At 38.1% G+C, this 23,257-nt stretch overlaps 1 protein-coding gene across 1 annotated transcript; it reads left to right on the top strand.

Annotated features, from left to right (window-relative positions):
• Window positions 1–20,464: 20,464 nt before the first annotated feature.
• LOC127976130 (DNA-binding protein inhibitor ID-2-like) lies at window positions 20,465–22,826 on the top strand. The gene is made up of 3 exons (XM_052580305.1): window positions 20,465–21,601; window positions 21,770–21,830; window positions 22,220–22,826. Exons 1-2 carry the CDS (start codon window positions 21,251–21,253, stop codon window positions 21,824–21,826), a joined length of 408 nt encoding a protein of 135 aa, XP_052436265.1. The 5' UTR covers window positions 20,465–21,250; the 3' UTR covers window positions 21,827–21,830; window positions 22,220–22,826.
• The last annotated feature ends 431 nt before the right edge of the window (window positions 22,827–23,257 follow it).

The following is a 23,257-nucleotide window of genomic DNA, read 5'->3' as shown; positions in this document are numbered from 1 at the left end:
AATAGATCATTAAGATAAAATCTCAACTTGTTGGGCTAGGAGAAACATATTTTTTTATTTTCCTTAGAGCCTGTATTCGACCTCGCATCAACTACATTGTAGTCTCTAAACACGAAGCGGCAAATGCAGGTCTAGTAGGATCCCCAGCTCTTCCACGCTGAGATTAGGGCACATTCTCCGATCCAGCACAGTAAGGACTATAAAGCTCCTGCTCTGTGTACGGATGCTGAGGTCTGCACCCATCTGCTCAGCTTCTGCCCACTAATCTGCTGCGAGCAATAGAAAGGGAGAGAGAAACACACTGCGGATATCATTCCTTCTTGTAAGTCTACCACCAGAGGTTTTTACTTGCACCCGAGTGTCCACTGTGACAAATGTGTTTTAGAGGTGACTGATTAAAAAGGAAAGCCGGGCTGCTTGCCTAGCAAGAGTAGCAGTCATCTACAGAACTCTCCGACCGAACATATTGAAAATCTACAGGCATAATCAGTTCATATGCAACAACAGATGTCAGTGAGGAGAAAAATGCAGGGTACATTTTTCAATCAAGCGCACAGCAACAAGCAAAGCTAAACGAGTATGGATTAATATAACAGGGCAAAACCTTGTCCTGATTTATAGGGCATGCAGTGCATTGTGGTATGTGCATGTGGAAGAGCATATGTGTTTCGCAGAACATTAAGGAGAACGGTGCAGACGTTCTTTTCCCATTTCAGTTGAACACAGATCTTATCTCATCCCAGTGAGGAGCCAACGAGTGGCATTTTCAAAGGAATTAGACCAGAGCTTCCAGCATGTCTGCCAAACGCTGCTCGGAGAGTGAACACTCCACTAGGGAACAGATGGTCATTACGATCATTTATAAGTTATTAGCGCACATGATCCTACCTTAGTATGCCTAATCCAACAGTGCCTGTTTTTATCTGCTTCCGTTCAGAGTGAGCGCACCTGCCCAGAATGACGGCCTAATGATCAGGATGCTCCAACTCATCATCTTGGCATATAATGAGTGATGAAGATGTTTCCACCAGGTGAAACACTCCTGTTGGTTCAGATGAAGAGGGGCCTGTACTTATTATTGATTGTATTGGGAGAAAACTTTTTTTATTCATAATATAACAACAGTAAACTCAGAGTCTAATATAGATAAAGAATAAAGAAAACTCAAATTGGTGTCACACAAATAAATAGAATAAAATAAAAATGTTTTATTTATTATTATTATTAGTAGTAGTAGTAGTAGTAGTAGTAGTAGTAATAGTAGTAGTAGTATTAGTATTATTATTATCCCAATTCAGAGCAAATATCCTAGCGGCTCAACATAAAGAAAATAGCTCCAACTTCTGATGCGTGGTGACATCAGTTCACATAAGACAAAATTATTTTAAGGGAATTATTATATATTATTATACAGTTATAATGAAATTATTCAAATTATTATATAGGAAGCATAGCATTTGTTAATTCATCTCTGTGCTGAGCACTGTATTGAAATAAAATGAAAGGAAAATTAAAATAATTAAAAAAAAGTATGTATAAAATATTATAAAATAAATAAATGCAATCAATTCATTTAAATAAATAAATAACACAAATTATTCATAGATCTCAGATGGCTTCTTACATCTAAAGAAAAAGTTTTTTAAAATCTTAATATAAATTGCAGCAGATGGTAAATTTATTTGTGTTGTAAACCAGCGTGTTTACTATTATGATAATGATAACAAATGCCAGTTTGCAAAATTAAGCAGCATAATGGACTGTTTTTGAACAGATGCCAAGTTCTGTCATGAAACTCTAGATGGTGCAGGCTGATGAGTCGTTGATGCAAACTGATGTTTTCAAAGCATTAAACTACTTGGCACAAGCTAATTGGTTCGTGTTGCATACTTTGCATACTTGCATACTTGCTGTTTTATATTTAAATGACTGGTTAGCATTCACTAGAGCATTTTGCAGCACACTTTCAGAGTTCACCTCCCCAGCTACACCTGTATAGACCTGCCATGGGTTATTATAAATGCTATTTGTGCAGCAGCAGTGTGACTCAAATACTCACAGACCTGTATCGGTGTATGTATTGGCAGTAGCAAGACTCTGTACTACATTTGCAACAGCAGAGACAGCAGCAGTAATACTCTACAACAACAAGCAATAATCTAATCCTCCAAAGACCAAATATATTAACATTGTCATATCCATTACCATGCTAAAAATTTCAGAGAGCTGTCATAATAGAAATAAAATAAAAGGAAGCAAATGATACTGGAAGCCTCGCACATTTACAGCTAGCTGCACCCACTCTTACATCAAAAATAAAGCGGATAGATTGAATCATCAGGTTTTGAAAGACAGGAGCATAAGGTTATAGCTTTTGTTTTTAATTTCACATTGAGAAAACTCTCTTTAATGTTGTTTCTGTGGAGCATTGCTGAATGGCAGGACTGTCATCTCCCATGTTGTCTGTGCAAACAAGTCTCAGAATGAACACCCCGAACAGGTGTGCGCTGACGCCGGATGTCGAACAGCCTGCCTCAGTCACATGGAGAGGCAAAAATAGAGCCAATCAATGTCCCGCATGGTTACAATAGGTTTGTTTATTCCAAGTACCAAGGCCTCGACATAAAGAGAATCACTGAAACGTCTGGTGCATGGTGGCATCAGTTCACATAAGGGACAAAATGATTTTAAACGAATTATTCCACATTGTTATATAGGAAGTTATAATATAATTCTTTGAATTATTATATGAGGAGCACAAAATGTATGAATTCATCTCTGTAGCATGCATATATGTATGTATGTATATATGTACATGTATGTATGTATATATGTACATGGATGTGTGTGTGTGTGTGTGTGTGTGTGTGTGTGTGTGTGTGTGTGGTGCATGCGTGCGTGTGTGTGAAATATATTTAAATATATATAAATATGTTCTTCCTTAATATAAATGTAATCAATAATTTAAATAAATAAATAACACAATTTAATAATATATAGATCTAAGATGCCTTCTCACATCGAAATAAAAAAATAAGAGGTGAAAAAAAAAAAAATAAAATAAAATATACATTGTATTACACTAATTGCTAATAAATATAACTGATTGCTGCAAATCAGACTATTAAAAAAATAAATAAAAATCAACATACAAGCATTGTATTGCTACTTATTGCTGCTAATCATAAAATAAAATAAAATAAATAAAAAATCAAACAAACAACATAACAACATAACAAATAAAGGTTCACTATGATTACTGTCAAGCGGGGCATTAAAATTAAATCTAATCAATTCACTTAAATAAAAAAGTAAGTAAGTACATATTGATCCTGATTTCTACTAATCAGGGCATTACAATGAAATATAATTAAGATCATTTAAACAACAAACTACAGACAAACACATACAAATAAATCCTAGACATAGATTGCTGGGATTCTGTATAAGTAAGGGTGGAGGTTATGCAGTTGGATTGGTGTAACGTAGTTACTGCTGGCATGCACTATGAGGAGCAGCTTGTCCCCTGCTGATGTGGATGAAGGAAGAAAGAAGAGACAGGAAGCTATTCCCCGCAAGACAGATGGACGACCGTCTTGAGGAGATGCACCTTCACTCACAGAGTCTCCTCATACAGAGCGGAGAAAAGATCGGAGGAGAGGGGAAGGGAAGGGAGAGGTGCGACACGTGCGATTTCTGTCAGGTGGAGTGAGAACGCTTCCATCGCTCGACTTGAGAGAGCAGTGTCAGATCTGCATGGTGCCAGATTGAAGTGACACAGGCAGTTGTACTGTACATGTGTCACATGTGCTTTATTAGGGTAATGGTACACACACACACACATATGCACCACATGACGTGTGTGTGGGTTTGAGACGCAGTGATAGGCCTGTATCTCCGGCACCCTCACAGGTGTGTGCAGCACCACAGTCGGATGTTCTCATCCACTTGAGCGGCACATGAGAGGTGCCAACAGCTGTGTGTTGACTTGATTGCGAATGTGAACTGTGAGCTACGACAGAGCTAATGAGAGTGTTTCTACCCAAGAATACATCTGAAATCATGTTGACCCTCACCTTTATCATGATTGGATAGACATCAACTACTTTTGTTGGTGAATTCATTATCCAATCAGAAAATGCCACATTTGTTTGTTTTTTCATGGTAACGAAAGCTCTGTCTACAAGTGTACATTACCAGATATACAGTACTAGCCATCTTATGAACAAAGATTACATTTCTTGTTTTCTGTTGTTTGCTCCCACAAGATTTTCTTGTTCCCATCATTTTATTTAAATTAACTTGATCATTAATTCTCTTGGTTTTGTTAGTCTGTGGCAACATTCTATTCTATTCGAGTTTGTTCCCATGAAAAACTCATGGCCATGTTGTACTAGTTTGTTCCCTTGTTTTATTATATAAAATAATTAAATTAATGAAATTAAAAATTTCTAAAGTAGTGAATTCTTCATTTACGGCTATCCAATGTTTTTTTTTTTTTTCCTATTTTATATGCAGGGCTGTGTAAAAAAAAAATCTGAATTCTGAATGAAAAATAATTTACTAACTTTCATTCTATACTTTTCATCTGCAGAAAAAAAGTTAGTTTTTTCTCCCATTTACTTTTATTGTTCAAAAAAGAAAGAAAAACAAACAGAAACGCTCTTCAAATTACCTTCTTTTGTGTTCAGCGGAAGAAAGTAACATGTAGGTGAGCAAATTATGAGAGAATTTTTATTTGGGGTGAACTATCTTTTTAAACCCTGCTATGGGGTGAGCTTCTTTCTCAAACTGTGCACTGGTATTGACTGAAAATCCTGGTGTATGTAGAACATGACAATTGATATGAAAGAATTGTGCTGCATCTGCTCATTCAAATTTAGGCCTTTGATCCTATGCAGTATGAAACAAAGGATCATATGTACTGAGTAATAATGGTGGAGTCTCAGCATAAACACTAGATCAAACATCAGATATTGTATTCACTAACCACAACTCTAGACTCAAAGGCCCCCTTTACACCTGCATTAACATACGTAAGGTGATCAGATCATAATCGAACAGCACCTGACCACATGAAAAGCCAGGTGTAAATACACCCAAGATGCTTTGTGATCGGATCAAACAAAACAAATTTTGAGGTGGTCAAGAACAGTTTCTGACTATATTTGATGAAGCTGTATGCTAATGCATTTTCATCATCTTTTCTTTTTGGTCTGCTCTTGCAATGTATGAAAAAATAACAGGGTTTCATGGACTACATCCAATGAATTATTATCTATAAAATCCATCACAACTCCTAGGTTTCTGGCTTGTCCTGGAAGGAGTTATGGTTGACCAACCCAGCTGTATAGAATAGTTGTGATAAAACGATGGATTAACTGGAACCAGCAGAAGTTCTGTCTTAGTAAGGTTGAGCTGAAGGTGATGGTCATTCATCCAGCTAGAAATGTCACTCAGACAGGCTGCAGTGCGAGCAGCTACCGTCGGATCATCTGGTTGGAATATGAAGTAGAGTTGAGTGTCATCAGCATAGCAGTGATAGGAAAAGCCATGCTTCTGAATGACAGATCCTAATGACCTCATGAAGATGGAGAAGAGGAGTGGTCCAAGTACTGAGCCTTGAGGAACCCCAGTAGCAAGAAAACTTCACCCCTCCAAGACACCCTGAAGGATCTATCTGAGAGGCAGGACTTAAGCCACAGGAGTGCAGTTCCAGAGATGCCCATCTTTCTGAGGGTGGACAGTAGAATCTGGTGATTAACTGTGTCAAAAGCAGCAGATAGATCCAGAAAGAGGAGTACTGAGGATTTGGAAGCTGCTCTTGCCCATCGCAGGGCTTCAGTAACCAAGAGCAGGGCAGTTCTGTACAAGAAACAGCTCATAATTGTAACTTTTTTTAGGTTTTTATCCCAATATTCTGACTTTGTAACTGGCAATTGACCCTTCACAGTGAGTTTGATTGACAGGTGCTTTGACCAATTATAATGCTGAATCTGTTATTTTGTCCAACAAACAATTTTGTCAGACAGACGTCGGTGGTCTTGAATTTAAAAAATGATGTGCATTGACTTCTTCCAACGTTTGAAATAAAATACCTTCTGATGTTCATTCATGTTTATTTTGCACTACAGCTAGCAAAGAGGAAAGCAGTACAGCGATCTTTAATGACATAAAAGAGCCACAAAATTTTATTTATTGGATTTCTTAAAAAATTACAAAATTTGAAGGCTGAGACTGAATTGTGAGATGAAAAGTTACAGGAACACACAAGTTTAGGGACCAGTTCTCAGTATTGACTAGTTGCTTAATAGCTTGAATATTGGTTGTTTATTATTACTTATTAAGTACATATTCTGCATGACCATATTGTAGATCCTTTAATCTTACCCCATACCTAAACATCTCATATATCTTACTAACTATTAATAAGCAGCAAATCAGGAGTTTAATGAGGCAAAACTCATAGTTAAATGTTCATTATTAGTGAGAACTGATCCCCAAGCTAAAGTGTGACAAAAGTCACAATTACATTTTTATTTATTTATTTATTTTATTTAGGCTTAAGTTCTATCCAGATGCAAATCACATGTTAATTCCAGGTGTAAAGGGGCCACTGTGTCTGATATGCAAGAACAGCTCTCAATACTGAGCACAGGTAAAAATCCCTCCTGTAGCCAGATGGGCTTCACTATTACGCATAAGCACAGAGCCGTGCAAATCCTGAGTCCGGCTGGCCATGACAGAAGTGCAAAGGGATGTCTACTGCCACAGAGAGAGCGCAGTGATGGATAGAATGAAAGAAAAGAGACAGAAAGAGACAGAAACAGAAGGAGGGGGGCTGTGCGCTACAGCTGGCATGAAATTCACAGCGCCAGTCGCCAGTGTTGCAGAGCTCCTTTACAACTTCACAGGCTGCAGAGAAGAGCTTTAAAGTGTCCACATGGCCTCTGCAGCAGGGCTTTAGAAGGGCTCTGCTCAACTCCCTCCACCAGCTGCTGCTGGTGACACCAGCGCGTCTGTGTGTGTGAGAGAAACAAATCTGTGCTAAAGAGAAAGGGTGTCAAAACAGAGAAAAACAAGTGTGAGAAAATGAGGAAAAAATTAAATGGTTTGAAGAAATTCAATGTTAAAAAAGCAAAAATAAGCAGTCATGTCTAACTTCACCTTTCTGGAAAATAACAGAGGTTTTCAGGTGAGAACCAATAACTTCATGTAAATGACACATTTAAGAACAAAGGCATAAATAATTCCAGAGTAACATTCTAAATCTACCTTGCAGCCACCAAGAACTTCCTAGCAACACCCTGACAACACCTTCAATAGCTATAGCAAAGCCCCAGCAACATTCTAAAGCTCCCTATTCTGTATTTCAGCTAAGGCAATGCAAGGTTGTTGCTAAGATGTTCTGAGTGGTTGCTAGAGAGATTTAGAACATTGCTACGGCTTTGCTAGCTATCAGAGACATTACTTTGTTCTGGTTGTTAGGATATTGGTGGTTGCTAGGGTGTTCTGAGCATTTGCTAGGTCAATTCTATGTGGTTGCTGTCTATAAAGATTTCAAATGTAACTAAGGTTTTTCAGATGCTAGATGTGTTGTTAATGTATTCTAGATTGTTGTTAGGATGTTCTAGGTTGTTGCTAGGATGTTCTAGGTTGTTGCTAGGGATTTGTAGAATGTAACTTTCTAAATGTTAAAGATGTTGTTAGGAAGTTCTAGGTTGTTGCTAGGATATTGACAGTTGTTAGTGAGTATTAATATGTTGCCAGGGTATTGTTATGTGGTTGCTTTTAATATATTGCTAGGTTGCTAGGGGATTCTAGAAGGTTGCTAGGGTGTTCTGAGTGGTTGCTAGGGAGTTCTAAGAGGGTTGCTAGGGTGTTCTGAGTGGTTGCTAGGGAGTTCTAAAAAGGTTTCTTGGGAGCCCTAAAAGGTTGCTAGAGTGTTTAGGATGGTAGCTAGGGCGATTTAGAATGTTACCTGGGCTTTCCTAGATGCTAGAGGAGTTGGTGTTCTAGGTAGTTGTTAGCATTTTGTTAGGTGGTTGCTAGGGGTGTTCTGAGCAGTTGCTAAGGATTACTAGGTCTTTACTAGATGTTAGAGGTGTTGTTAAAGTGTTCTAGGTTGTTGCTAGGATATCCTGGGTGATTGCTATGGATTACTAAGGCTTTGCTAGCTGCTACAAGCATTGTTATGGTGTTCTAGGAATTATGAAATAACAAGATGGTTACTGGGGCATTATTAGTTTCCCTAGGGACTTCTAGAAGATTGCTAGGATGCTGCTAAAATAATCTGGGCAGTTGCCATGGAGGTCCAGGAGATTGCTAGGGTGTTTTGGTTGTGGTTTCTGGGGCGTCACTAGATGCTTGCTAGGGAGTTCACAGAGGTTGATATGTTATTACTAGAGAGTTTTTGGGTGGATGCTGGAACATCAGAGCATTTCTTCATCTGCAGAACAATGGCAAAAAATATTAGGTTTTTTATGTTTTTTGGGTGAACTCTTCCCTTAAGATATTATAGCTATACATTATTTTTATTGTACAAGCTTATATCACTACAGAGTGCTGTGTGTCTGTAATATTAATGTTTTGTGGTGTACTACGCAGGTTTGGGTCGATGAGATTCCTGCACACACAGCCGAATTCCATGTGTGGGACAGATCTGAGGTAATGTTTCCTTGTTCTTTTGTGATTCTTTGCTCAAATGTTCTCCTCTCACTGGGGTCTCAGATGTCTCTTTACAGAGCATATTTCAGTGGTCTTATGACAAAAGGGGGTTTGAGGGGATCAGAGTGTATTCCCACCATCTCTATGCGAGCCTGGGCCACATTCACTGCGGACATTAGCATTTCAAGGAGTCTCTATTAGCGATGGCAAGAAAAGCTTCTCTCAGTGGGGGGAGATCCATTTTGTCCTCTTTTCCAACATCTGTTCTGACCTACAGAGCCAGAAGGGGAACTAGATAATGCCAAAGAGGCTTTTGATTTACAGTAATGACACCACTGACCACGTTTCTGCTAAGAGGAGGGAGGGGGCTACGAAATCAAAGAGAAAAACAATTCTGTGCTATCTGTAACGGGACAAAATTCAGTTCTCTCAGGAAAGCATGAGAGGTGCTTTTCCCACCAACTGGATACCTCAAATATATTCAATGGCAATTTCAATGCAAAGTTTTCAAAAGAAACAAAACTCAGTTTTTAATTTAGAACCCTTACATTTTTGGGCAGGTTTGACATAGGAACAGGACAAGCAGATATGTGAAAGAAAGAGAGAGACAGTTGACAAGAGTGTAGGGCTTGATCCTCGGCCCATCTGGACTCTCCTTGCAGTCTGCCGCTCAGGCTGGACTGAACTGGATGGCAGGAGGTCCTCTACCCTCACAGACGCTGTGTGAATCTCAGGAGCTCAGCCATTACACACAGACTGAGCGGCCCACTGTCAAAACGCCCAGCTCCCCGTTACACTGACCGGAATAACAGGTGACTGTAGTCTACGTGATAAACAGCGTCCTACAGTGTAAAAATATTAAACTTCACGTAAGTCCATTTTAAACAACATTTATGACCTTGGACTACAAAACCAGTCATAAGGGACAATGTTTTAAAAATGTAGATTTATACATCATCTGAATGAATTAGCTCTCCATTGATGTATGGTTTGTTGGGATAGGACAATATTTGGCAACTTTTAGAAAATCTGGAATTTGAGGGAGCAAAAGAATCTAAGTGAGAAAGAACGTCAAATGTACAGTGAATAATTCCATTTCACATTTGATGTTAGGGTTGTACGAAACATCTAATATTGTTAAATTAATGTTAATTTCATTATTTCAGTTTGATGTTTGTTACCATGATAGTGTTCAGTGTTTGTGTGAATGACACTGTCCACCTTCTACATACTTAAGAATTAAAACGCTGCTTGTGATTGGCTTTAGTTCATCGTGTGATTTTTCTCCTAACCACCTGCTTTAGATGGTTATCAGTGTATTACAAGGTACAAAACCGTCTGTACTTCCATTAGTTGATATAATAGCATTATATCAGTTAATGAAATGACTGTATTTAAAGTTAAATCTGTAAAACCTCAAATGTGGCAACATTATTTTTTATGTTAAAATTCTATTAACCAAAGCTGCCAGTTCTTTACTTTAATTTTTTTTTCACAGTGTAAAGCTTTATTTTATACAGTGTTTTGTTACACATTATATGTACTTACTATTATAATAACATGTGTACTTACTATTATAATAACAATAAATTAAGTAACCATAATCCTAGCCCTGACCTTATAGTAAGTACATATAGCTAGTTAATAAATATTACTCAGTACTCAAATGTATATTTACACTGTAACAAGGACACCCTAAAATATGTGTGTAACCACAATAAAGATTAATTAATAGTTCATTTATAAGTAATTCATAAGTAATTCAGTTACTTATGCTGTCCTTGTTATAGTGTAATTGTACATTTAAGTACTGAACAATATTAATGAACCACATGCACTTAAGTTTAGGGTTAGGATTAAGGTTTGGTTGATGCTTTTATTGCATCTAATTATGCATAACTGACTGTTATTACGATGGTAGGACCATGTTGTGTGCAACACCCTGTAAACTAAAGTGTTACTGAAATTAGTATCTCAGTAATACCTATCATTAAAAATAAGATCTAATAAAGATTAAGATCAGAGACTTTTCCTGTTAGGATTCATTAAATAGGCCATGGCCCAAAAGCCTGGTGTGTTTTCTATTGTGTCCTGCACTGTCTTTAATTTAAATGCATGCAGTTGGCCGCAAGCTTGTAGTTCAAAACAGATTTTGTGAAGATCACAAATGGTTTCAGTATGTCTGTGTAACTAAATGTTGAAATAACTTGAGAATGAGGTGATTATGAAACATGAAAGTGAATTTCTATTACTGAATTATCATGTTTCATGGCTTTACCAAACAAGTTTTACAATGTGATCAAACTGAGCCTATTGAGTTATAGGCTTGGGCCACCTGCACTGACCACCTGGCTGCTTTGTTTAGGGATTTCATTGTTGTGGGCTGTGGGCGTACAATTCATGCTCTCTTTTTTGGACAATGAACTCACTCTCTCTCACTTGCATTTTTCATCTCTAGCGATACTAAGAAGAAGCATGTGACCTGTCCATGCCAGGCCAGGTGCCATCTAACCGTGGGGCTGCGCTGCAATGATTTTCCCCTGTCAGGACCATATGCAAACCATCCCAATGTCCTGCGATACAGTGTTTACAGCTCGGTTTGAGAGGACCACATCACTTTTAATGATTATCCTAGGTACTTTTATAGAGCTACAACACTTTTTTTTTTTTTTTTTTACATTCTTAATTTTATTACATTTTATTTGTATTTTTTTGCACATGATGGTTATTTTTAAACTTCTGGAATTTTTTTCCCCCTAAAGGACAAAGACCTCATTTTTAATACCTAACTTAGCCCCTCCCTATGTGTGTGTGTGTGTGTGTCTATATATATATATATATATATATATATATATATATATATATATATATATATATATATATATATATATATATATATATAAAGTAACTGTCACATGATTGACCTACTGAAAAAAGGACATTATGCAAAAACGTTGCAAACTAATTGTGGTGCACGTTAGTGCTGTCTCATTCTAAAATAATAATTTTGTATTTTTCATCAAATATTTTTGCAGAAATAGCTTAACTTTTTAGCTTGATCCAATAATTAGTCAAAATAAAAATAAATAAGTCACAATTTATGGATCTAATTAGCATTTTGAAAATGTTTTTTGCAGTCTGATCGAATATAAAAATTTGATTAACTAAAAATTATTTAAAATTATTCCTGTTCATTCATCATACAGGAAATTAAAGGCCAAGTAGGGTATGTTGCATTATGGTATACAATATTCTTTGTAGTGTATTTTGTTGTATTCTGCACATTTTAGTAAATGTTATATACACACTTTATACTAAAAGCTCTAAAAGTAGTGTGCTGGGAAGCATAACAACTCTTATCGCCATTGAGTTTGTCTTGTCTGTAATACATACAATTTCAGCACGCAAACACTCATAAACACACAACTAAAGACACATGCTTGCATATGCGCATACACACAAACACATGCACATACGCATGGGCAGATGGGCTTCAATACTAAGGCTTAGTTTAATGACAAAGAACCCTCAATCTGGACAACATGGGTGGATTTAGCTATCATTTTAAAGTCCATCTGCGAGACGTTTGACTTCCGATCACAATGCTTCCTTGTCCAAACATAAAATAGAGCACAGACTTGTTTATCAGTGGGTTTGCATGCGTGTTCTAAGTAATAAATGTTCAAACGAGAAGATGTGTCATGCCTTTAGCCCCACAGCCACATCCTAACATGTGATATGTCACCAAGAAGCGTTTATTTTTCTAGCCTACTGCAGCCCGGCCCAAGAGAGAGACAGATAGACAGACTGACAGCGAGGAGATAGACTAGCTACCTATTTATAGCTCTGGCCATCTGCAAAATCTCCCTCTTGTCTTTGGTCATCCTGTTCACAAAGGCTGGGAGGCAGATTCCAGCAGCAGCCGCTCTATTCACTATTCATTCCAGGACCCAGCAGCTCCATATGGATCCGGCCCACTGCTGGGCCCAGGCAGGCTCTGTTTTTTTGCCCTGGGATTGACATGGTAATGGAGCTGCGGAAGGAAGGAGCTGTTCTGAGATCAGAGGAGAGCAGCGGCCCCCTACGCCCTGCGTCTTCCTCCACAGCTCCCAGGTCAGGCCTTTCATTTAAGCACTATGGGCATCTGTGAAAGGCTAATGACAGGCTTTTATGTTTGGCCTGCTTTATTATAGCCCCACTAACCGTGTCTGTCCATCCAAGCTGTATGCTGCACAGTGCAGCCGGGCGTCTGGAGCATCACTGAAAAAAAGAAGAAAAAAAAAAAGATCTTGCAGGCCTGCTGAATCTATTATGACCTATATAGAAAGATGCTGAATTATTCTGTTTGATATGACATCTGAACAGAACAGGGTGGATATCTGGAGATATATATGATATTTAAAGGGATAGTTCACCCAAAAAAAAAAAATATATATATATATATATATATTTTAGAAAATCATTATTTTATTCAGCAAGGATGCATAAAAATTTACGCATTAACTTTTTACTCATTTAAGAATCGTCTGGGAAAAAATTATAAATAAAAAATTCCAAAAAATTATTAAGCAGCACAGCTGTTTTCAACATTAATAAGAACAATAAGAAATGTTTATTGTGTGCCAAATCAGCATATTATAATAATTTCTGGAGGATCATGTGGCACTGAAAACTGCAGTAATGCTAAAGACTCAGCTTTGCCATGACAAATATAATATTTTATTAAATATTAATATATCGTATAATTATCATAATATGTATCATTGATATAATATAATATAATATATAATCTCTCTCTCTCTCTCCCTCTCTCTCTTTCTCTCTCTCTCTCTCTCTCTCTCTCTCTCTATATATATATATATATATATATATATATATATATATATATATATATATAAACTGTTATTTAAAACTTTTATATTTTTACAATATAACTGTTCAGTATTTTTGACCAAATAAATGTAGCCTTAAGAGAATTCTTCGAAAAAACACTTTTTGAACAGTAGTGTAAATATAAGCATCTTATCAAGTATCTGAGAGAGGCACAAAATCACTTTCACAAACTTTTACATTAAATGTTTCCTTCTGGTGGAATGACCTGCCCAACTCAATCTGAGCATCCTTAGCTATCTTCAAGAATCGGCTAAAAACACATCTCTTCCATCTTTATTTGACCCACAAAAAACCAGCTAGCGTCTCTAATCATTTTTGTATTCAATCTATTTGTTCTCTTTTTGTTTATTATACAGTTAACAAAAGCACAAAAGGCTCTAATACTAGCTTGCTCTATTCTTTTTCTATTCTATCTGTTTCTTTTACTTATTACACAATTTTAAATAAAAAATGCTACGTGTACTACTTTAAGCTAACTGAGACTTGTTATAACACTTGTCTATCATTGCTCTTTTGTTGATTTTGACAGCTAAATGACTAAATGTAATGTAAATGTAAATATTTGGACACTTTTGGGGTTCGTAATGTTTGAATGTCAAAAAGTATCAAACTGAGTGCCATCTGCAAAAAATGATGCTAAAAACATTTTTAATTGTTTTTAACCAACTGATGTCAAGGCAGCTTTAGTGGATGTATTAAGTCCGTTCCTCTCAAATTCACATAGGTGTGTCTTGCAGGTGTAGTTCATCACATTAACAAAGAACTTGATCCACTTACGTTTGGAAGCCCCAAAGTCTCCAAAAGCTCTTAACCTAATTTTGAACTGGATAGCTATAGCTTTTATTTTTGTTTGTTTGTTTGTTTTTGTTTTCATTTAAAACCTAAGCAGTATTTATGATCAGTTTAAATAGATGTCACTTGATGTCTTGCATATGATGACATAAAGACAAAAAAGTGGTCATTCAAAGTGAAACTCCCGAGTTCCTGAACAGACTCACTGGTGAAACTGCACAGGGATCTGAGAGTATTACTGACATGGAGTGGCAGGGAATAGCACATGTGTCACAGCTTACATCCCCTTCCCTTTCTCAGATCCCCTTTCACACACTCAAAGGTCAGCGTGACAGAGCAGCATGGATCAGCTCATCAGACACGGGGCCCTCAGGACAGCCGCTGTATTAGGGGCCCCGTGCAGGGCACAGATTCTGCCAAGACCATCACTGTCAGCTTGTCTTTGTGGCCCGATCCTGCCTCACTGCTACCACTGGACACTGAACAGTTATTAAAGAGGCCCTTGAAATTCCCGAGAAGCTCATTAGCATATCATGAATAATTCATAGGGATATGGGGGTGGGGAAGGTGTAGAACCAATGATGAAGAACAGCACCTCTATCAGTGTGCACACAGGCAAGTCTACTCCCCAGAGTCGGCCCCTCAATAAAGCACACTGCGGAGAAATCAATACAGCAAGACATTAGCCTGCACTGATGCGCTCCTGACCCCATATGTTATTTGTCACAAATAAGCAAGGGTTGGCTGAAAATTATGCATCTAGTATATCAATATGAATTAAAGTCTAGATTTAATCAGGTACTAGCTGAGCTGTCCTTGCTACTTTGTTGTGAGATGTGAGATAGATGTTATTGCCATCTTGCTTATAGTGGCACAACTGCAGTTATTAAAAGTAAAATGAAAATTATGTAATGTACTCACCCTCATGCCATTCCAAACCTGCAGGACGTTCTTTCCTCTCTGGAACAAACATACACACACACACACACACACACACACACACACACATATACACGTAAATTAAAAGTCCGTGATCTGAAAACAATAAAAGTACAATAAAAATGGTTTATAGACATATACATCTTAAAATTACATTCTGTGACACAAATAAAAAGAATAAAATACTGTATTGTTATAATACTGTAATATAAAAATTTGTATATGATGACAGAATTTACATTTTTGGATTACTCCTCTCTTCAAATTGGTGTGATCTAGTGAACATTACTGATAACAAAAATATGAAGAAAAAGTTTTTTTTACTGATTTTTACTATAAATGATACTGTGATATATTTTACTTTTTAAATTACATATAGTGCAATATTAAACCATAAACAGTTTTTTTTTTCCTGTATTTGATAATGTAACTTACAACCAATTACGTGTTTTATTGTAGCATACTTACAACTTTTATTAAAAACAATGTATAAAAACCTAGTGCATGAGGGCCAGTTCTGATTTTGAATATAAATATGATTATTCAAAGGAGTCAGAGAAATCACAGAAGTGTTTTATTTAGCTGGAGTGCTTAAAGCAGCAGCAATACCTGTTGAATGTAATCCCCGACCTACATGCAATATTGGCACACAGCCATGATATCTTTCTTCAGCACTGGTGCATGCAGAGCCGTGCTGCTACCACAACACTGCAGGGAGAACCGAACTGCATGAGCCCTCACCCGCCACTGAGAACACATCTCACATACATAAAACAATATTCGTACAATCAAACGTGTATGGTTCTGAGATCTTAGAGTTCATAGCCGTGCACATACTGTATGTCAACAATACCGTCAAGCATCTTCCTGTGTTCCTCAAGTGTTTATATTACCATAGAATACTAGAAACCTCCTCTGGATAAAAACCATTATGGTGGATCACTAAAAGCCCAATGATTGTCAAATCTCATTGATTAATGCTCTGTTTGTTCTCCGCACAAAGCACAGCACTTTAATGTCCCGGACATTTCTGTTTGAAACCCTGTACTTTATTTCCATTATCTCACTACTCCAATCAGTCACAATAATCTACAATCGAACTAAATGGTGGGTTCTTGTTGCCTAAACAACATTAGGGAGTTAAATCTCCATCTTAATCATCAGTTTCAAGGGGTAACTGACATATTATTAAATATGTAGTACTGATAAATGACTTGGATTTAGAAAGCTAGATGAAACGTGCCCCTACATTTTGGTGTAAAACATCAAGGGAAAGTTCTAGGTTCAACGCAAAGTAAAAGCTCCAAATAAGCCCCAAACTCTCACATAAACATGCTATTTCATATGAAGTCCAGAAATAACATTCTGATGGATGAGCGTGAGAAGAAAACTTTACACAAAACCCCAGACTCCTCGCTCATCTAACATGCTCTCCAACTATTTAATAATAGTGAGAGAAACTAATTCCCCATAGACATAGACTCTCTCTTCCTTGTGAGCTATATAAAGAGATGAGATTGAGTAAGAGTCCAGTGACTGAGAGCAGAAGCCAGTAGGGAAGTGGCTCACAAGAAAAACTAGTCTTTGCAATCCAGCACAGGGGCTCTAGCGGAGAAAGAGAATAAAACCAAAGCAGTTTGAGTGGCACAAGCCACCACAAAAACCAAAAAGTTGCATGTCCATATGGTATCAGATAGTCTCAGGCAGTTTCAGATCTCCCAAATACTCTCAATTCCCTTGTGACACTCAAGACAAGGGTATTTGGACTGAGAAAGGAGCCTTTCAGGATTTCTCTTCCTCAATAATGCACACTACTGGTTTCTCTTACACTTCTACTGTATGTGAGGACTGATACATCTCTCTTCTGTTCTGGTTTTATTTATGTACAGCTATTACAGAAAGTAAGTCAAACCGAACAAATCTATCTTTAATACTCTGCTTACAGTGACGTTATTTCAGCTCACAGCACTATATAACCGGTCAGCTATATACTTATAATTTTTTAATTTCATATAGCTTTTTTGTTTCTTGCTTTAAAATTTCCACATGGCATCTCTGAATAGATTTCCATCTAAAACTCAAGGCAGGGTTACATTAGTGTAAAGTGGGATGACCCATGAAAAACACTTTATATATAAAAGTTTGCGGTAAGTTTAAAAAACAAAAAATAGATCAAATAAAAAATGTGTGTGTGTGTTTGTGTGCGTGTGTGTGCGTGTTTGAAAAAAAAAATGGAAACTTTTATTCAACAGACACATTAGACTGATCATAAAAATATAGCTCAAGTAAATGCTGTTGTTTTGAATGTTCTATTCATCAAAAAAAGAAGTCAAAAAGACATTTTTTTTAAACACTGATAATAAAAACAATTATTAATAAATTCATAATTTAGTAGAAATAATGACTAAGTAGCAAATCAGCTTATTATGATGATTTCTGATGGATTGTGACACTGAATGGCTGTGATATTTCACAATATTGCTGTTTTTGTTTAAACACATGAACACGAGCATAAACAAGCCTCATTAGCTGAATTTTAAGATTTTTTAAAGATATATATATATCGTATTTAACAGCTATACTAACACTGGAATGTTTTATTAATATATTAAAAATAAATAACGAAAAATAAAACACTACAAGAGAAAGCAAGCTAGCGTGCTCTGTGAAAACTAGCCCCGGTCTCTATTGTTTATTATATAGCCTATTCACGTTTGAAAGAATGGTGATGCTCTGACAGCTAAAGGAAGAGCGTTTCAATGGTCCGTTGTGAGAATACAAGCAGTAACAGCACATTACGCAACCAAGAAAAATACTCGAAGTTCTGAATTGCAAAATTTCTAAGGACCCTCTTTGGGAGGCGAACAATAGTTTAGCCAAACATCAACGCCACGCCCATGGGGTCGATGTTGCTACAAGAGTCGCGAGCCACACTTTCACGCGTGTACTGCTGCACGCGACAGGCGCGTGGGAGCCTCAAAGCTACTACCGAGAGCCGAAACCACAGCCGAGAGAAAAACGAAACGATTCGCTGCGTTCGGACATCCGAAGCCTGTTTTAATCTGCCTTCGCTAAGAATAATGCGATGAAGCGAGCTAAAACGGTTCTTGGGACAGCAATATTTTGTTATGGGCTATTTATTTTATCCCACATGTTATTGGGAAGTTTGACGCAAGAGTTTTAAAACTTAAAGAGGATTTAATGAAAGCGTCGCATACCGTTGTGCGGTTTAGAATGTAAAGTCGTTAGCTCAGAATGTTGTCAGAATGCTCGTGAATTTGAGATTCTGTCGGATACTCTTTCAAATTTCGATAGTAGATTCATTGTTTTGAATATTGTTATCAAAGATCCTAGACGACAGTAGATAGGTGGGTAAGATGTGACTCTCTGGGATCTGCTGGAGACGGGAGGGATTGTGCAGCTGCAGTGAGCTGGAACAGAACAGCAGAGGAGGCGGGACAGACACCCTGACTCCAGCCCGCAGAGAACCCGTCAACTCTGCCAACTTCACATTGTGTTCTTCCCATTATCATTGTTAGCTTTCTGACGGGAGACACAAACGTAAACGTGACTCTAAAATGTTGCATTTGAGGGTGTAAGATGTTCTTCTATAGTGAGTAGCCTGCATTTAGGCTTGTGCAGAATGCTTGTTATAAATCGTTATTAATTTGCCTTCCCTCGCTTTCAGGACGCAGTCAGTCGGTTCGTTTCGCGGAAGCCAAATTAGCTACTCTTTAGCTCCAACAGTCAACTTTTAGAAAATGTTTGGATGTTTTTGTGATAGCTTATGTAGGCTATAGCCAATTTGTCGAAATAGGCTATCTTTGATATTTTACAGGAAAGTATTGAAGCGACTATTATTGCAATGGTTAGGCTACTTCTATGTGGTCACTGAAACGTTTAAGACGCGGTTGAAATGTGTTGTACTCTACTTGCGTGTAACATTCAAACTTGTAAAATTCCACAACTTTTTATTTTCCATCCTGGCGTTTGAACGACTGGCGCTTCATCTTTTTTTTTAATCCACAATAATGCACGACTTACTGACAATGCGTTCTACGAGAAAAAAAATGTTGAGGTAACTTTGGGTTACTTTTTGTACCTTACGTTCGTTTCAAAGTCTAGATTGTTTCCAAAGGGCGAAAAGTCCTCCAAGTTAAATGTAAGCAAAGAAATGCAAATCGATGCAGGTGTGCGGGCCTCGGGGGTGACGAGCGCCGGGGCCCCATTGATCAGCTGAGAACCGGCCCCCGTCTCCATAGCAGCCGCCCGGACGGCGCCGCGAGGACGCGCTGGAGGGCCGCCGTGAATGGGTGACGTCACGGGGCAGGCGCCAGAGAGTCTGCGAGAGCGTGAGCTCGCTGTAGTGCTGCTTTGCTTTGAGCCAATTCATCACCTGTCAGGGATCGGTCAGGGTGTCATGCGAAATGTACACAGCTGTGAGAACAAAAAGGACGAGGGAGAAAATGGAGAGAGCCAGTTGCGGCAGATGCGGACGAGCCCACAATGCTCTCGTGTGTCACGTTTTGTAAGTCTTGCGCGATCGGAATTGCAAACACTAGCTAGGCTATTTAAAAACGTTCAAATGCATCGGCCTGAAGGAATCTTTCAAGTAAACCTACTTCATTTTCGAAGGAGTGATAATGAGAATGTATGAGCTGCATTCCGACACAACACGACTGCGTTCCGACGCATCTCCGCAAACATCTGTTTAGTCGGATATGCACAAGCAACCAGGAAATCTCTGTCTCCATTGTTACTTAGCATTGGTAAACAAAGAGCTTTTTTCTATTTTTGCCACCACTCTCGCTCTAGACTGCCAAAAAGGTTTCTAAAAATGGAAATATCATCCGTGTCAGGATAAAAAAAAAAAATTCTTCCCAGTTCCAAAAGAATGCATTTTCACTTCATTTGCAGTTTTCAAGTTAAAACTTAGTGTATTTTCCCAGTCAGTGATTCCTGCACGTCTGACTATCATAATGCTGTGCGCATTCTTCTGTCATCACTATTAGGCTACATATTAAACGACCCTCTTCAGGCTTAAAGACTGCTCACATAACCCCCCGCAGTCATGATGTGCACTAACAAACATAAACATTAAGGGCACATCACCAGCTGCAGAAAGTAAAATCTTAAAAATTCTGGTAGCCTATGTCCACAAGCAAACTTCAGTGGATTTAAAATATATTTGCTGTGTCCTGAAGGAAGGACAGTGGGCACAATTTCTAAGAAAATATATTTCTGAAAATAAGGTCAAGTGGCAGCATGACCTCTAGGGAAATTTTGATACACTGTGTTTACATGGGGGGGAAGGAAAATAATAAGTACCACACTGATTATTGGAGATATTGTTTAGTTCCTGCCTTTTGATGTTTAAAGGCACTAGGTATTGTAAATCTCATAAGCTGCATTGTATTTTAAATATAGAGATATAGCCTACCCTGTTAAAATATTAAATGAGTAGCCTGTTGTAAAGGAAAGCCTAACTCATGATGTCCAGCATAACATAATCCATCTAAGCTTGTCTTGATACATTTTGACTGTTACACTAGAAACAAAAGCGGAAAATGCGTGAACAAAACCTTACACTTGCATGTCCCTAATTCTCTTGATCAGAAACAGGTACACTGATTTGAGAAATTATCCGTGGAAGCTGAAGGCAGTCAGCGCCGCCCTGAACACGCGCTTTCACTGGTTAAGAACGCGGAACAAATGGGCGGGCTTAGAACGCTCAGCACAGCGACCAATAGCGTTGAGCGAAGGCGATGACTGACGCCTACATTCCCACCAACCAGCGCGATTCAAACCAGCGCGTGAACAACCCGCCCAGCTGGGTATATATTCAGCGATGACAGCTCGCTAATCCACTGCGTTTGCTTCGACAGCCCAGCGCAAAGAGGCACTCTCGGAACACAAAAGCGACTCTTCCAACGAAACCGTTTCGTCCAGACGTGTCAACATGAAGGCAATAAGCCCAGTCAGGTCTTTCCGGAAAAGCAGCGCGAATGTGACGGAGCACAGTCTGGGAATCTCACGGAGCAAGACCCCCGTGGACGATCCCCTAAGCCTGCTGTACAACATGAACGACTGCTACTCCAAACTGAAGGAACTGGTGCCGAGTATCCCGCAGAACAAAAACGTGAGCAAAATGGAAATCCTGCAACATGTCATCGACTATATCCTGGACCTTCAGATCGCACTTGACTCAAATTCCGCAATCACCAGCCTGCATCACCCGCGAGCGGGGCAGGGGACATCCAGAACCCCCCTGACAACACTCAACACAGACATCAGCATCCTCTCATTACAGGTGAATGACCCTAGAAAGAGAGAGAGATAGATAGGTCTATGTAATTCTATTTGCATGTGCATTTTTAATTGTGTTCTATAAAGCTGCATTGATTTGTTGCATGTTTTTGTAAAAATAACCAGCCTTAATAAAATACTTAAATGGTTTTTTTTTTTTTGGTCCCTTTAGGCACCTGAGTTTCAATCAGACTTGATCACAGAGGACAGCAGGACGCTTTACCCTTAATCAGGTAAATGCTCTTGAACACACTGTTTTAATAAGCCTTGTATTATATGCTGTAAAATATATATATAAAATAAATAAAAAAAAAAAAAAAAAAAATGTGCCGTCAGAGTAGTGTTTAATTTCAAGAGTGTCTAATCAAATGTGTTCAGGACCATTGTGTCACATAGTGTGTAAAGTTGTATGAAGTGTGTAATAAGCATCAGCGGAGGTTGAAATGCATGCGTTGAGCGAAGGCAGAAGTTGTGCTCGTGTACATCTGGAGCCCAGGGTTTTGCTCAGTCTCTGAGTGTTTGGTTAAATGTTCAAACTGCGGCTTCCTCTCTGGCGCCAGGCTGTCCGGATCTCTGCCCTGTTTGCATTCTCTAAATGCGCCTCTTTCTCAATCTTTTGCAGGTGTTTGGTTAAGACACAAGAACACACAGGACCTGGGAACTGGCTTTTCCTCTGATTTCTGTTCTCAGTCTGGAGTTTTTTTTTTTTTTTTTTTTTTTCTGTAATTGAATCAAGAGACTTTTTTTCTTTTTTTTTTCTTTTGCTTCTAAAAAGGACAATCCATGTGATGTGCTATAAGTTCGGACATTGATTATTTATCTTCTAAAAAGACTTATTTGGTCCTTTCTTCAAGAGGAAGAAGCACTATATTCCCTGAGAATAGGAGGGAAACCTGTAAAAGATCACAAGGAACCTTTTCTCTGCATTGAGAAGAAGTCTTACCTTTTTTTCGTGAAGACCGTGTGAATAGGAGAAGACGTGGTTAGTTACTGTACAAAGTTTAAGTCTGTTTTTGTCAATTCTTTTGGCACACGAAGGACTGGACGTTGAAAATGAGATGATGATGAAACCTTGTGAACTCTCTCAGAGTTTTATCTTGTATAGTTGCAGAAATTGGACTGTCAGTATCTGCAAAGTGTTATGCTGTATGCTGAGACTTTTTATAAAAGTAATATTGTAAATCGTACCTTTTTTTTTTTATACAAAATAAATCAAATGCTTTATTTGACGCTGGTCTTTTATGCGTGTGTGTAAGAATGTCAGTCTGCCGGTGTTTTTCTGTATATTGACCTTGTCTTTTATATCCAGGATTCAAAAGCATGTCACTGACCCTTCACACATGCACATTCACCCACATTGATTGAAACCTGATTCAATCTTTTACATTGCCATATGGCTGTGTAAAAAAAAAAAAAAAATGCATTCATTTCAGTGCATTCATTTTTCTTAATATATAACTGTCCACAAATCATCCAGCCTATCAGTTTTTCTTGCGATTGACCTGCTTCTCTCTTCTTTTGTGGTGAAACTCAATTCTTGAAGGTGTTTGGAAGTTTGATCATTAATTGTGATCGTATCCACGGGTTTTCTCATTAGTATAATCTGTGTGGGGATGAAATGGCAGTTAAATCAACGCTTGAGCTTTTGATTTGTGGAATT

Source organism: Carassius gibelio, chromosome B17 (genome assembly GCF_023724105.1).
Source record: "Carassius gibelio isolate Cgi1373 ecotype wild population from Czech Republic chromosome B17, carGib1.2-hapl.c, whole genome shotgun sequence".
NCBI lineage: Eukaryota > Metazoa > Chordata > Actinopteri > Cypriniformes > Cyprinidae > Carassius > Carassius gibelio.
The sequence above is the reverse complement of the archived record's forward strand: the minus strand, read 5'-3'. Positions and strand labels throughout refer to the sequence as shown.